The 16822-nt window shown below is 43.4% G+C and overlaps 2 protein-coding genes across 2 annotated transcripts in view; both read left to right on the plus strand.

Moving 5' to 3' along the window:
• Positions 1-5223, plus strand: part of ptprja (protein tyrosine phosphatase receptor type Ja) — a 102671-nt gene extending 97448 nt beyond the window's left edge. The window contains exon 28 of the mRNA XM_048607138.1: positions 816-5223. Coding sequence (XP_048463095.1) covers positions 816-962 — 147 coding nt within the window. The 3' untranslated portion in view covers positions 963-5223. The remainder of the gene's footprint in view (positions 1-815) is intronic.
• A 5245-nt stretch (positions 5224-10468) lies between these two features.
• LOC109917701 (oxysterol-binding protein-related protein 8-like) overlaps positions 10469-16822 on the plus strand; it is a 131841-nt gene continuing 125487 nt past the window's right edge. Inside the window, exon 1 of the mRNA XM_048607285.1 lies at positions 10469-10577. Within this exon, the coding sequence (XP_048463242.1) occupies positions 10469-10577 (109 nt within the window). The remainder of the gene's footprint in view (positions 10578-16822) is intronic.

Consider the following 16822-nt stretch of genomic DNA (forward strand, 5'->3'; position numbering starts at 1 on the left):
GTAAGAACTGCCGATGCAGGAGTCAGAGACAACAGTGTGGAGCTGGATGAACACAGCAGGCCAGGCAGCATCAGAGGAGCTGGAAAGCTGACGTTTTGGGCCACAACGTCAGCTTTCCAGCTCCTCTGATGCTGCCTGGCCTGCTGTGTTCATCCAGCTCCACACTGACTGACTTATCATAATGTTGTATTGTGACATGTGAATGGGGCTAACAACTCCGGGTAGTCAGATGAGAGCTGGCAGCCTGCCCCTTTAGCTCATACCAATCAAAAATATCCAGGCACAGGATTGAAGTTGGGAATTCCAGTATTCAATTCCATCTACCATATTTAAAGTCAACCTAAAAGAAGTTGGTCCCATGTCAGGATAGAAGAATCTAGCCCATAGTCTGACCAGGAGGAAGCATGTTTGCACTTGATTGTTACTATGCAAAGATGAGTGACTGTCACTCCGAGACATGGGTCATATGCGTGCTTGGCAGAGCTTCATTGAGAATGGATGATTGGCACTGTCTGTCTCATTGTAGGAATCTGGGTGGATGGCATGGTTGGTTTCACTAATAGAGAGAGAGGGGCTGTTAGTGATGCCAATATGAGAGTAGAGATTACTAGATCCGATTTTTGTTTCGAGGGATAAGTTCACTAATATTGTTGGTCTAACTGGACAAGCAAACAGAGTTGGGTTCTTAGCCTCACTTGAGGGGTAAAGTGTTATTGAGAGATGTGGTCCATCTTGAACGCATTAATTTGAAGGTCACGGTGCACACAGAGCTATTGTGGTGCCATTCATTACTAACTCCACTTTTGTCTCCCCAGTCGCAGTATGTCTTCTTGAACCAGTGTGCCATGGAGTACATCAAAGCAAGCAAACAGAAATCTGATGATATAATCTACCAAAACACACCCGCCCTCATCTATGAGAATGCCTCTGCCATTCGAGCAGCCAATGGCCATGCACTTTAATGGAAACAGTCTCGGAGCTGCCTTTTTAAATTCAACTGCACGTTTCATTAATTTTATTTTGTAAATTAGAAATGTTTATTTTTTAAGAGGAATATGTGTTCATACAGTAAGACATGTTTAAAATGTATGCCTTTTTAATGCTGATTTGCTACCTTTTTCAAATAATAGCTGGGAAAACCCAGGAAGTTGTAGGCAATCTTTGCCAAACCTTCCACAACTTGAAGGAACACTTTTTGAGAATCTTCCGTGTAATTCATTGCATTTTTAACAGCACTTTTCATTGGTGTTGTACAGATGTGGGTACTCTCTGTAATTTCACTTTTTAATCTGCAAGCTAAACTCTTCTAGATAACACTGGTTAGTGTATGAAATAAAGACTGCCTTTCATGGGAGTGTCTCAGAAATATTCAAATTTCCCATCTTTCTGGCAATTCTGTGAACCTAATCATTCATCCAAGCCATTGAAGCACAATGTCTCCAGGCTTCCACCGCAGAAATGCAAAACCTTAAAAGTATCACTGGAATCTGGCACAAACTGTGTATGTTGTTTCCTAATGTGGACCTCCCATAAGTGCTTTCATGAAACCTGATAACATTGCAGCCACTTCTCACAACTGTTGCTTTGTTCAAATCAACCCAATCAAAAAGGAACCCGTTCTCTCATGTATCAGAATATCAAGTGAAGTGGGAAACTTTGTTCTGCACTTACTAGTTATCAACGTTAACTGAATCACCCCAGCATGCCCTATATGTGATAAAATTATTTAATTCTTCCATTTCCCGGTTCTGTGGTGAAGAAATGTTCATCATGCAGTGTAGCACCAGAATCAATACGCATTCAGCATGCAAGTTATTCACCTGCTTAAACAGAGTTGTTCCTCATACTTTTTGAATAAACTGTCTTAGTAGACCAGGCTTTACACAGCTATACTGTGCCTTGCACCATAACTAAAGGACAAAAGAGTTACAGGAGGCAGTTTACACGGCAGAGAATCCATTGTGCATGTGTGTGCCTACTGAATGACCTGCTGAATGTAAAGATTTAGATATCCATAAAGCATTGCATAACAACAAAATTTTGTTTTGCAAACTTAATATTTTAATTGCTTTCAACACTGAAACAGATTTGTCTTAGAGCAGCCAGTCTTAGTGAGTCCTGAGAGGTGGTTAGGTCTGGGTTAATTTTCATGTAGGTCGTGAGAAATCTTTAAGTCAGGGTGAAGTATCTCTGTTCTGAGCATTAGTAGGAACCTGTCAGTGTGAGCCAATACCTTTAAACTTATTAACTAATACATTTAAGGAGTATAATATGTAAACTTTGATTCTTGAACTTGCAGTAAGGAAGTGATACCTTTCAGTATCAATTTATTTTATAGCCTTGTGCTCAGCCTTCATAACCTAATTTCAGAGCTGATGGCTTGATCTGTTCTAAGTTTCAGGAGTTATGCATTTGTAAGATTTTAGTTGTGTGTAACAGATGTGAATAAGTGAAGTCAGCAAACCATAGCCAACTACAATCCCTGGTAACTCCTGGATTATCCAAAAACATCATTACAGCTGGAATATTTATTTTGTTTACTTTGTTTATCATGAAGAACTTTGAATGGAATGCATGCTTTAGTCAGGGCTTTATAAGGCTACCATGCCACTGGAAATTGCTGCTTGGGAATAGGACTAACCTTTAATTGTTGTCATTAGGTCTTTCCAAGCTGTTACATGGCAAATAGATTGGCAGCTACTGACTAATCTCTCGTGGGTATTGGCGCTGACATGGGGTTAAATGGCAATGGTGAACTTTTTGACTTCTTTTGGGAAGGGGGAGTAATTGACAAACCCAAAACTTGACTTGAAATTTTAAATACAAGTGGATTGAGCAACAAAACTGTGTTAAATTGGAATTTTTTTTTAAAAAAAAGCTGAAACAATCAATTTTAAGTTGGTGTTTGGAGAGATTGTTGCTGAGCTATTTGTATGTTAGGTTATGGAGTTTAAGGGAGGGGAAACTGTGTTTGATGATACTAGCAGCTAGTGCCTGCCCTGATGCACTTTTTGTTCAAACCATTGAAAAGGTGCTGATTTTTAAGAATTCTTCATGTGTATTCTAAAGAAGGGATGAGTTATAAATGTTCTTAGAGTTGTTTATATATTATAGTCTTCCTTGATTGCTGGCGTATGATGCAAGGGGCAGGAGGAGATAGTGAAATCAGACTAGATCTGATTATGTGCGAGAGTCATTTACCTCTCTGACTAATCTTCACTGACTGGCTTTCACTCCATGTGCAAATCTAATCCAAAGCCACATGAAGAGTGCTGAAAATACAAAGTAGTTGCAAGCAATTCTTAAACTGCAGTTACCCACATATAACATGATACTGTATTAACACACTTTCCTGTGGCATACCGTGACATTGAGTACTGTGATTACTTGACCTCTTTTTTTAAAGTTACGCACTTTAGATGGTGTGTGTGTGTGTGTGTGTGTGTGTGTGTGTGTTTGCGGCCAACTGATCCTAGTCAGCCACTTTATTTACAATTTATGGGACAGGTATCCATGAGTTTTGTTGCAGAGCTGTGTCTCAATCACTTATGTATCATTTGTAATTGTTTGTTTTCTTCACCACACTCTCCTCGCACCCCCCCTAAAAACCTGTAGAACCATTTTGGAAAGTGAAAACAAATGCAAGGGAACTACTGTGTAAGATTCATGCTATGTGTCTTCTGAATCAATGAATAGAAATTGTAATATTTTATAATTTATTTTTCAGTGCATAAACGTTGGTGGGTCCTGATGTCAGTTTACAGTATCTGACACTGTGGTACTACCAATATAAGCATTACTGTGCATAGTGTCTGAATTGGCTGTTGGAATGTTGACCAGAGGGTATTGGCGAAGGACTATTGATGAATGCCTTACACTGTAGACAATTTGTTCCTTTCTCAGGTTTGTCCTGCCCCCTGAAGGTGCTAACTCAAGGAGATCTACAAACACTAGCAGCTTTTAGGTGCTTCACCTAAATAGCAATTCTTCAAGTGTGAGGTCTAGACTAATTGTATCAGCAAGTTGGAGGACCCCTGGAGAACATAGCAGTCAAGCCAAATTCTGCCCTCATCTCACTTGCACGTGTGCACTTTCCATCACAAGTCACTGGAGCAGGAAACTTAGGATGGGTTTTATTCCCAACCAGCCTCCACTCTTCCCAATTCTGTAGCCTAGCTTCAGAAACCCTCAACTGCTTTCTGGCTGAGATCCAGTAACTCCTCATAGACTGAGCCTTTCCGATTACATTTGGTTGTGTGCTGCACTGAGTGACACACATAGAGGTCTCTGACATTTTTCACATAGCTTCACAACTCTGGAGCCTGGAGAATCCATTCAGGATTCATTACTTAAACACGAGTGATAACTTGAATGTTACCCTCCATTATCATTTTCCTGCAATACCCCCCCTGATCTGAGCCATTGGATGGGCAGAACTCTGATGGACACCTCAAAGATGGAGAAATGAAAGGCTCTCTGCAATGAAGGAGATTTCCTTGTAGAAGTGGGACGGGAGTGAAATTGAAATGATCTAAGCTCAAAAGCTGTGCTGCAGGGAAAACAAATGATGTCTGAGCGTCTTTATCAATGTTTCAATTTTCACAACAAAAGCAGAAAACCAGGCCAAATGTGACTTTGTCTGTGTTTGAGTTAAGTGCAGAATGATCTGTCCACAGATTTTTGGCATTTAAGTAATTCTTGTCCAGGTGAAGAAGGGTAAAAGCTATAGGGGCTTTAGGTATAGAGCACATTGTCTAAATTTCATAATCAGAAGCTCTGTGGAGACATTGTGGAAATGAAGGATATGGTGAGGGAGGCAGAAGCCATTTGCACAGCACTTTCTATCAATCATTGTACTAGATCATTTAACTTAAATTCAAAACTGTGTATATTTACGTTTATATTAGATAATAAGTAGCAAATGCACTGGATGCATCTTTGAGAGAAATCTATTTATCCCATCTGCTCACTGCTATTAAGAGAAAAGGACTGATTTTTATCTGATGTGGAATTATATCTTTTCTGCTGTTGTATTGGATTCTTTAAACTTGGTAATTGTAGGAAGCTCTGCATTAATGTGATTATCGAATAGAGCTCCTAAAGCACCACTGAAACTCCATTTTGAACTTTGTGTTACAATTTAATGATGTAAAAAATTTAATGATGTAAATTTCTAAATAATGTAAAAGGATGAATGTTGTAATTAAAGTATATGTTTTTAACTCTTTGGCCTGATCTTTGGAAGTAAGGGCAAGAATTGTATGACCGGTGGGAAATAGCAGAAGGACTAGAAATGTTGTAACTCCTCACACACTTTTTAGTTTTGGGGCAACGTAAAGGGAAATTTTATCCTGAATTTATCTTGTGTTGTACCTGGCCTGGGAGTGTATCAAAGAAACTTCATTCTCATCTAACCCTCAGATGTTCGTTGAATTACTTGATGTTTGAATTCTCCCCAGTTACCTTTAGAAAAAATCGAAATGACTCTTCAACACATTTCTCTTCATTTTCCATGATCTTAATGACAGGGTGTTCAATTCTGCAACCCTCCTGCAGTCAGGAGTTTAATTTATGGTTCAGCCTTTGAGGTCCGTCAGATCCTGTCCTCAGCTGAAGTCCATACATGAACTTTTCAGGCAGGGTCACTGGATTGTGATCAGCCCTGGAGACTATACCTGCTCCGTGCTCCTTTCCCAAGCCAAGGAGTGCTGAGGTCACAGGTACTGCCCACTGCCATTCCAGCTGTGACCTGCTCCAGGCACAGCTGGAGGGAACCAAGGAGTATGGTTTCTGACAAAAATCAATACAAATTGCACTCTAAGATAGTAGGAACTGCAGATGCTGGAGAATCTGAGATAACACGGTGTAGAGCTGGATGAACACAGCAGGCCAAGCAGCATCAGAGGAGCAGGCAGGCTGACGTTTCGGGCCTAGACCCTTCTTCAGAAATTTCTGAAGAAAGGTGTAGGCCCGAAACATCAGCCTGCCTGCTGTGTTCATCCAGCTCTACACCTTGTTATCACAAATTGTACTCCCACTGCCCGCACGCCCACAATCCACAACCAGCTCATGCTGACCTACCAAATTGTAACCAATGCTGATAGCAGGGGCTGGAAACAGAAAATTCTACAGATCACAGCGGGTCAGACAGCATCCAGGGAAAGAGAGCAAGCTAACGTTTCAAATCTAGATGACGCCCCAGAGCTCCAAAGTCGTCATCGACTTAAAATGTTGGCCTGGTCTCTCTCTGCAGATGCTGTCTGACCTGTTATAGTCTCCAGCATTTTGTTTTTGTTTGTTTTCAGTCCAGATTTCAACATCTTCAGTAATTTGCTCCTAATAGCAGAGGCTTCTACATGTCAGGCAGCTTGTTGAGAACAACTCTGTTTAGCGCATTAACAGCCAGACCCGGGTAGGATGGTAATGATTGGGGAAAAGGAATGAATTGTAACAGATGGGAGAAAATAAAGGAATAATAGCAATGGAGAAAGAGGGAAGGAGCTGTGACCAGAACTTTGGGCTGGGGCAAGGCAAATGCAGCTTTGATGGAGAAATGTTTAGAGAATCCAAGCATGAGTGGGTGGGGTTAGTTGGAGATGTGTGGAAGGAAGGTAGAGTGCTTGATTACTATGCAAAGTAGAAGATAAGTGCCACATTTAACACTGGTGAAGGGGGAGTAGGTTACAATGTTAAATTGAGACAGAAACGGATAAAGACTGCTGGTTAGAGTTGGGAGTGTTGGAGCAAAAGGGAAGGTCTCTGGTCAGAGATTCTATCAGAAATGATCTGGTTGGAATAGGCAAGTTAATGGGTAACAGTATCGTTTAGAATCAGATAAAACAAATTGGAGAAACTTCAATATATCAAGAATTCAAATATTCTATAAGTTTTGGCACTTACTGAGGATACATAACCTCTTAGAGTCCTTTAGCTTTTACAGTTGAACGTAAGAAGTTTAAAGTGCATCTTCATTATCTTCCAATTGTCCTAGACACTGCTTTAAACTTTTTTACCTATGTTTGTGTGTGTGTGTTTTACAAATTGTTTTCTTGGTGTGTGGGTAATGGAATTCCACTGTGTTCGCTCAAGAAGATCTTGTCATTGGTGCTTTAATTCTGATCCAGTGACTGCATTTTAACTGATGTGATATAGCAATGGGCTGAAAATATTTTCAAAATTAACTGAGGGGGATCAAAAGCAGGGAGCCAATAACTCCTACCTCGGCTGGGTGTAATATTACACACCTTGCAGAAACAATTACCTGTAACCCGTCCCTTGATGCCAAAGTCCACACCAGCATTTCCAAGGCTGCATCGTCAAAATTGAGGAGTCGAAGTGTAGACCAACAGCAAGCTAACTGAAACTACAAAGCACTGTGTACAGCAGGTTTGTGATATCAGCCCCTTCCTTAATGGTAACAGAAGGAAGGGAACTTGTGAAAGCCAAGAACAGATAACCAGCTTCCACCTCCACTGCTTCAGATTAGGGTTAGCGATAGCATTACAGATAGTGTCAGGGTTAGGTTAAGGTTTAGCCTCATACTTGGTGTTCGGATTAGGGTTAGACAGCACGGTGTCAGTGGTTAGCGCTGCTGCCTCACAGCACCAGGGACCTGAGTTTGATTCCAGCCTCGGGCATCTGTCTGTGTGGGTTTCCTCCGGGTGCTCCAGTTTCCTGCCACAGTCCAAAGATGCACAGGTTAGGTGGATTGGCCATGCTAAATTGCCCGTAGTATTGAGGGATGTGTTGGTTGGGTGGGTTAGACATGGGAAATTTAGGGGTAGGGGAATGGGTCTGGGTGGGATGCTTTGAGGTTCGGTGTGGACTTGTTGGGCTGAATAGCTTGTTTCCACACTGTAGGGACTCTATGATTCTATGAAAATTGGGCATTTCCTGGTAGGGCAGGGCAGGGTGTAGACCAGTGGACCAGGATCCGACTCGTGTTTGTCCTCTTGAATCAGCAGCAACTCATTTGGTTGGATCATGTTGGGCCAAGTGGATAATGGGCTGCATTCTCAAAGACATGTCCTATGTTGAGCTCATCACTGAACTGAGACCAAGAGTTCACCCCCATCTGTGCTCCAAAGATGTCTAAGAGCAAGACTTCACGTTGACCACGATGAGAACCAATGTGTGTAAAGTCCTTGCTGGAGACGCACAATCAAGGAGGACACAGAATAAATAGAAGGAAAAAGAAATGACCATGTAGCAGCCAAGGAGAGCCCAGTGGAAGTAACGTAAAAATCTGGTGATTATATCTGTGCCAGCTAAGGAAAGGACTGCAACACAGGTGCCGGCCTCTGCAGTTACGGTGGCCCTGATTTGCTGATGGCCAGGTAGTCACTTCAGAAGCTTGGATGAGAATCACATTTCAGGACCCTGTAGAATCCCGCCCAGGAAATGGCCAGGGAAATTAAAGATTCCCTTGCTCCCGGAGACCCGACAGCTTCCAACTAAATTAGAGAATTCAGTGGGTTCCGCTGCAATTAATAGTTACTAGAAGAGGACATGATAGATAATTAAAAGCCCAGTCCAACTCACAGGTAACTATTCAACTGACACATTGCCATACACACACACACACACACACACACCCCCCTCAGGTGACTGTGCGTAGTTCTCCCTGTGTCTGCATGGGTTTCCTCCAGATGCTCCAGTTTCCTCCCACATGGAAAATGCAGGATTACAGGATTGGGGGAGGTGGGTCTGGGTAGGATGCTGTTCAGAGGATCGTGGTTACTCAATTGGCCAAATGCCCTGCTTCCACACTTTAGGGATTCTATGACTCCTAAATACACACCCAACACCCCCAGCACCCTACCCATCAAGCACACTAGCCTCTCACTTACATATTTACCCTTCCTCAGGCTCTATCTATGCTGCTGGACAAATAATTTACAGAGTATAAATACTGCTGTGGGGGGCACGGTGTGACTTACTTCCAACCATCTTGCTGTATGAGAGATCTGTTAGATTGAAGATACATGCCTCCTTTCTGCAGGACCCACGCTCAGAATGTCCTGCCAAAAATGCAAAAGGCTCTTTCTCAAAGGTGGGAGCGGAGTGACAATCTGACCATGATCGCTACCTTTGGAAACTCTAACCCAATGTTAAATTATGAAGTAACGTTACACCCTGGACACAGTCTATCAGCCCCTGAGACCAGACTGATGGCTATCACCTGGAATTTTCAGAGCATTGGATCAGGAGAAGGCTGTTTTAATCCTTAAGCTTGTCTCGCCATTTAATGAGATCATTACTCATACCTTTAAGCCTTATCCTTAATACCTTTGGCTAACCAAAATCTGTCAACCAGATTTAAAATGAACAATTTATCTAGTACCAAATGCTAGATGTTCCCTTGATGAAGGATTATAGTTGGGGCCTCTGCATTGTTCTCATATGCTCCCTTTTAAGTCTGGTCTTAGATTATTTTTGCAATTTCCTCATTACTGATATGTTGGTGAGTCCTTGTCCCATGTTCAGTTTTAGATACTTTGGCGTGTCTTGCATGCTGACCTTGTCCTCTCCTTTGCATTAATGTCAATAGTAATGATTTAACATGGTAAGAACAAGTGTTGGGGAAACTCAGAAGGTCTAGCAGCATCAGTGGCGACAGAAACAAAGTGAACAAAGTTCTGGTAAGGAGAGTCACTCGATGTGAAAATTTAGCTATGTTTCTATCTCCAAAGCTGCCCACTGAGATTATCCAGACTTTCTGTTCAGATTTCAGATCTTCAGCATCCACAGTATTTTCCTTTTTCTCACTATCATTTAGCCGGTCCACCATTTCCTTTATTTCACTCCCCCATTTCCTTATTTTCACTGAAAACATCATTATCAGTTTTCAAGAGGCCCGCATTGCACCTGGCTACCTTATTTCTCCTAAAACAATTGTTTGTAACATTTTTCTGAACGATTTCTTTTCTCCTCCCCAAGGTGGACTGAAAAAGGGCAAGTGTGTTGAATTAATCAGGTGGCAGTCCAACAATCTGAATCTTGCCTTTGAGTTAAGCTATTTCGATTAATTCTCACTCCTGAAGCGCTGCATTTACTTTCTTGTCATTAGCTGGCATGAAGCCAGTCTGCATCTATTTGCATCTTGTTGATTGCATGGCTCACCCTTCCCAATTAGCTTCTCCATCATCAAAAAAAAACAAGACTTCTGAAACCTGCCCATCAGAGCCAAACAGGTATTTCAGTTTCAAGTCCAGATGAGCTTATGGCTTCGTTGGGCCATCTTCCTGCACTTTAGGTGGAACCACTCAGACTGCCTCAGGGGTCTCCGCGGTTACTGAGCACGATGTCTCCCTGGACCTTCCATTCACACAATGGGGCAGCACCAACCCAGGTTTCTCATATGGATGCTTTCCTTGCTGATGGCCTAAGGCAGCAGGCCTTGGCTTACAGGTAGATCTTCAGCACAGAGAGAGAGAGAGACGGTAAGCGACAGTGAGGCGTACGTTTAATGTTCGGGAAAGGCGAGCTGTACAACAAGCTGCTGCATCAACTTCAAAACCTGCAGCATATGCCAGCAGCTTACGCGATAGACACACTGCTCGTGTTTGAAGAGGGTGGTGATGTGTGAAAGTCAAACAGGAGGAATGTTTAGTGGGCAAGAGGATGGATTACAGTCAGTCAGGAGTATCGCTGCAGTCAGCCCAGGGTCTAGATCCTTTACAGTCTGGCTGGTCACAATAGTGAGGTGCTTGACTTTTTAAACATTTTATTAAATGGATTTGGACTTCCAGGGCCAGGCCAGCATTTATTGCCCAAACCCTAAATACCCAGAGGGTGGTCAAAAGTCAACCACATTGCTGTGGGTCTGGAGTCACATGTAGGCCAGACCAGGTAAGGATGGCAGTTTCCTTCCCCAAAGGCTATTAGAGAACCAGATGGGGTTTTTCCAACAATCGACAATGAGATTGATGGTTATCATTAGATTTCCAATTCCAGATTTTTTTATTTAATTGAATTCCAGTTCAACTACCTGCCATAGCAAGATTCAAATCAGAGTTCCCAGAGCATTCCCTGGGTCTCTGGATTAACAGCTCAGTGATAATACCACTAGGCTATCACCTCCCCAAAACCTGTCCAGGGATTCATGCTGTTGCAGTCTTAATTGGCCATGGTCAGTCTTGGCAATCCAGTAAAATCAACCCAGGCCTTACTGGTCTCTTAGCCAGGATCCTATTGCAAAATCAGTTCAGTGGAGATGAGCTGCAGTCGGTTGGGGTTGTCCTAAGAAGGTCAGGCTAGGGAATAAGTCACAGGAGGGTGGGTCCAATGTAATCCTGGGGCATTACAGGGGTCAGCTCATGGTAACGTCAAGGCAGTAGTTAATCAGAAGTCATGCAGTCTCAAAGGGACAAATAAGGCAGGGTCACTCTGGCCTTAATATGAAGGTAATGCATAGCCAACGTGAGCATCAGAGCCTGGAGGATCATGGGCTCCAGTGTCAGATAGGCATATTTATGGTCACGTAAGGAGGCATAGCCAGAACAGAGCAATGGTGAAGTGTCACCAGGGACACAGTGATTGCAACACAGAAAGGGTGTGAAGAATGAGTGGCCAGGCAAAGTGTGAAAGGGGGAGAAAACAGGACAATGGTCCAGAGAACCCAGTAGGCCAGAGAGAACAAGCTTCTAGAGTGACAGAGCAGGGTGGAGACTTCCTATTTGCAATTTCTAATTTCATTTCAGTAGTTGGCAGCCTGCCCTCTGTTTGGTGAATTCCACATTCGAAATGGATTTACTTGGCTTTCTTTGTTGGTCATTACTATAATATAATATTCAGTTCCTCTTTCAGACGTGGATCCATTATTCTCAGCTCTATGAAAGATAAAGTGCCCTGTGCAAATCTTTCCCTCGATCAGCGTTAGTGATCAAACGGCACTTTCTGATCATGAGCATCTTAATGACTTTGTCCTCCTGGATGTTTCTGTTCAAGTGGTCCTGGTACCAAATTAGCCAGATAAGGGAGTGCGCTCCCTCCTGAGGACCACCAAGTTGTCACTTAGTTTGACATTGTTCCTTCTGAGTGGCTTTCACATCAATTTACTTCAATGCTTCGGAATGGCATGAGCCTACACTGATCCTTTGCTATACCTGAGCGGTGTCTTTGAAAACATTGAGTATAATTGGCTGCAATTGTGCATCTGTTTTCTACAGACCAATATGCAACGAGGGGAACTGAACATCTGATTTTCTGATTAATGCTACAGCATTCCTTTGAGAAGCTCAGACATAAGACATCACACCTCCTTCATGAGGTGAGTGGGAAGGGTAAACAGTTTGCTCGTCACAGACCCTGGCTCTTCCCTTCCGAATTTCCCTAATCCTCAGTGACTCTGAGGATCAGCGGTGGTGCCTTGAGCTGCAATCCCTAACTTCTGTCTGTCTTCTTTCCTGCCGGATCCTGCTCTCTGAAATTACCCACTCTGTTGGTAATGTTTGGTGACTGCAGCACAGCAGATCTCTTTCTCCTGGTAGAAGCTGTTCACAGGTTTAACATTGAGCACCTAACCTGCTCCTATTGGGACAATAAAACCACAGCAGACACACTACAACAGTGAAAGTAAATAAGTATTTACAAAAGTGCAGATTTTATACAAAAAATGAGCGCTCAGGCCACTGTTGTGCCCTCGGAATGTTTTGATTCTTCCTCTCCCTTCCACAATGTCTAGTTAATGTGTCTGTGGTTCACGAGAACCATAAGCAGAACACAACATAGACAGATGGTAAACTTGAACAGGGAATAGTTTATCTCAGCTCCAGCCTCCACTACCTCCCACCTTGAGATCAGCTAAGATAGTAAGAACTGTCGATGCTGGAGTAAGAGATAACACCGTGTGGAGCCTGAGGAACACAGCAGGCCAGGCAGCATCAGAGGGGCAGGAAAGTTGACATTTCGGGTCGCGATCCTTCTTCAGAAAAGGTCTTCAGATCAGCTGACCTGCTCTCTTAAAGGGGCAACACACACCCAACTTCATACAGAAACACCAAATACAGGCTGACTTCCATAGTTAGGGTGGAGGGAGCCTTCTGCGTGGTACCCCCTGGGGACAATGAAAGTATGGGCAATTGTTCCCAGCTGGCTTTCAGCCGAGAGGGGCCTGAACCTGCTGAGAATGTGCTGCCTCGATGTAGGCCCACCCTCCTCAGTATGAGGCATTGGGGGAACAGGCAGGGGCAGATGTGGAGGGATAGGGAACCTCTGCAGTGTCCTGAGAAGAAAGTGCTAGGCTGCCTGTCTCTCATTCCTTCCAGTTGTGGGGGCTTGCTGTCAGAAGCTCCCATGTGTTTTTGTGGGGATGTGGCAGTGATGTGCTTGCCAGATTGTGATCCCAAGTCTAATTGAACTCCGATACTGACCGAGGTGACAGGCTGTCTGCTAGTGAAATCCTGGCTGTTTCATCCTCCACATGTGCCTGCACAGAGGAGCTCAGGCTACGGCCCCTTCCTTGCTAACAATCCCTGGCAGCGGAGCAGATAAAATCGGGATTGACAAGGAATCAGAAATAGGGGAGTGCAGATACCACAGAAAGGCCGTGGGGCTGGGAGATTACAGGCATGAGGGGAGGTGCAGGGTTATAAAGGGATTTGAAAGTAAGCAACGGAATTTTATTATCAGGACATTGTTTGACTGCAGGCCAATATAACTCAATGAGCACAGGAGGTGATTGGTGAACAGGACGAGTCACAGGTTAGCACATGGGGAGCAGACTTACAGATGCCCTCAGGTTTACTGAGGCTAGAACATGGAAGACCAGTTGGGAGTGCAACAAGCTATTCCAGTTTCAAGGTAGAAAGGGAAAGGATGTGGTTTTCAGCAGCCAGTGATCTGAGCCAGGTCAAAGTTGGCCGTTCTTATGGAGGGAATGGATAGTCGTGGAGGTGGGTAGCTCATCTCAAGGTCAACTGAGCTTGCAAACAGACTGAATGGTTTGAAATTAAGCTAGAGAGGGCAATGAAGTTAGAAGCTAGGATACAGTTTGTAAGTGAAACTCAACGGCATTAATCTTCTCAATATTTATTAAGAGGAAGTCACATCGAATTTCAAAAATCTTTTTGAACACCTCACATGGATCATTTGCCATTTTCATGATTAATGTATTAACTCTTATAATCTTTAACGTTTTTGCAATTCTTCCTTTCAAGTTTTGTCAAATTCATAGAGTTAACAATATGATTAAATGTTTACTCACTATTAGCCTGTTAACTAAGTCTAGCTCATTGCTCATTAATATGAGTCCTTAAGGTTTACAGCCCAGAAAAAGGCCCTTCAGCCAATCAAGTCTACAGGGGTCAAAAACAACCACCTAACTAATTTAACCCTAGTTTCCATCACTTGGCCTATAACCTTATATGCCTTGGCATCGCAAGTGCCTGTACAGCCTGTCCTGCTGAAAGAAATCATCTTGTTAAATCTTTATATCTTATCTTAGCAGGACATTTCACAAGAATGCAAATTCAGGGGTAAAAGCAACATTGATACTGCATGAGAGGCAGGTAAGTGGACCCCAACTAGTGGAGGTGATAGTGCGGAGAATGCATCCAAACACTTGATTGAAAGCTGACAGCCATTTTTGTTCAATTTTAAAGCAGACAGGTTACAGCGCATTGGTCAGGGCATTGCCTTGAGAAATTAACCAAGTGTCACCTTTTTGTTGAGTTGAAATGGGTGCGGGGAGACATGTAAATTTCATTGTGTGGCGCTCTCATCACCATCCATCCCCCGCCCACCCTTACCTGGAGGGACTTGCTCCCGTGTCAGGGGCAAAATCCGCATATCCAGCCATGTGAAATGTCACAGGACAGCTCCAACCAGCAATTGCCCCATCATCTGAAATATTCTCCACCCCACCCCCCCGGTTGATTTAATTTCCAGGGCCAATCATCTTGCAACCATGTCTTGGTAATAACAATCATGTCATACCCTGCCACATGAATTTATGCCAGCAATTCAGTCAGTTTGTTCCTTACACCCCATGTGTTTGTGCAAAGAGGATTTATTTGGACTATGTGCCCAAACAAGTCCTCCTCCTCTCATGTTTTACTTGAGCAGTCTTGTTCTCATCTATCTTTTCCTCTGCCCAATATGCAGGAAGGAATGTTGTACATGGCGATGACTTGTTCGAAAGTCCACATAGCTACCTGTTTTCACATGACATGATTACTCAATCTCGGTTTTGTTTTGTGTGGGGGAATATACTGGCTTTTTTTTTAAATTGTTGCAAAGATTCTGACTAGCTCAGTGTAGACTGAAAGTAAAATGTGAGATCATTGATTTTGTTGGTTCTGATGTCAGATGTGTCCTGATGAAGGGTTTCGGTCCAAAACATTGACTTACCAGCTCCTCAGATGCTGTCTGACCTGCTGTGTTGTTCCAGCCTCTCACCTATAAACTAATAACAATGACACTCCCTATATCATTCATCACTTTTAACTATTTCTAATCTCCTGGCCCTGACTGCTACCTCTTCATTGCAGATGCCTAATATCTCTACATCTCCATCCCCTACCAAGATGATTTGAGAACTTTCTGCTTCTTCCTTGAACAAAGGCTTGGTTAACAGAACACACTGAGCAGGTTCCTGTCCTTAACAAGATTTACTGTTTACAACATATAAATAAGTTTTAGTCACAGGCAAAACAAAATGGTGAACTATCAACATACAGTATAGCTCTAGTAGTTGCAGCTCTAACCCCATCTTTAAAACCTGTACACACACACAAACAGATAGACATGGACAAACAATGTTATGGGTGAAGGAAATAAACACTGGGGATATACAGTTCAATAGCGTCAGTCCAGAGGATTGATAAGATGTTTCTTTTGCTTCCTATGACTTTCTGTACTCCAATCTCTTTTTCCAGATTCTTGCATTGCTTTGCAACAGAAAGTTGGTAAACTATGTTAGCTACTGATTAAAGGCAACAATTTACATCAATATGTAGGAGAAAATAACTGGCTGTCTTCAGGTTTCGGTTCATTTTACAGCCAAGACAGACAGGCATAGAAGCTGTTCCTTTGGCAGTCCAGAGGCTTTTCCCTGTTCTGTAAACGCCCAGGCTGTTCCCCTGCCCAGGGGCCAGTCAGAACATTGTCATCAGGCTGATGACTTCTGGCATCCACAACTGACCACAAACCAATCAGTAATTTGTCGCTGGCAAATCTCATTCTGTGCACACACCCCAGTGCCATAGAAACTTATCTCTCCTTCCCAATGCTTGGAGACAACACTGTATTAAACACAACTCACAATGAATTCTCTTAATTTGTTATCAAATGTGCAGTAACTCCTTCCACAGTCCTTAGTTTTTCAAGGACCGCAACTTCCCCCCCCTCACTGGTCGAGAACGCCCTCGACCGTGTCTCCCGCATTTCCCTCAACTCATCCCTCACACCCCCTCCCCACAATAACAACCAAAACAGAATCCCCTTCATCCTCACGTACCACCCTACCAACCTCCGGATCCAACGCATCATCCTCCAACACTTCCACCATCTGCAATCCGACCTCACCACCAAAGACATTTTTCCCTCCCCACCCTTACCTGCTCTCCGGAGGGACCACTCTCTCCGTGACTCCCTTGTCCGCTCCACACTCCCCTCCAGCCCCACCACACCCGGCACTTTTCCCTGCAAACGCAGGAAATGCTACACCTGCCCCTACACCTCCCCCCTCACCCCCATCCCAGGCTCCAAGAAGACTTTCCACATCAAGCAGATGTTCACCTGCACATCTGCCAATGTGGTATACTGCCTCCGCTTGGTTTCCCCGATGTAGAGGAGGCCACAACGGGAACAGCGGATGCAG

The sequence above is a fragment of the Rhincodon typus genome, chromosome 17 (genome assembly GCF_021869965.1).
Source record: "Rhincodon typus isolate 14 chromosome 17, sRhiTyp1.1, whole genome shotgun sequence".
In the NCBI taxonomy this organism is placed as follows: domain Eukaryota; kingdom Metazoa; phylum Chordata; class Chondrichthyes; order Orectolobiformes; family Rhincodontidae; genus Rhincodon; species Rhincodon typus.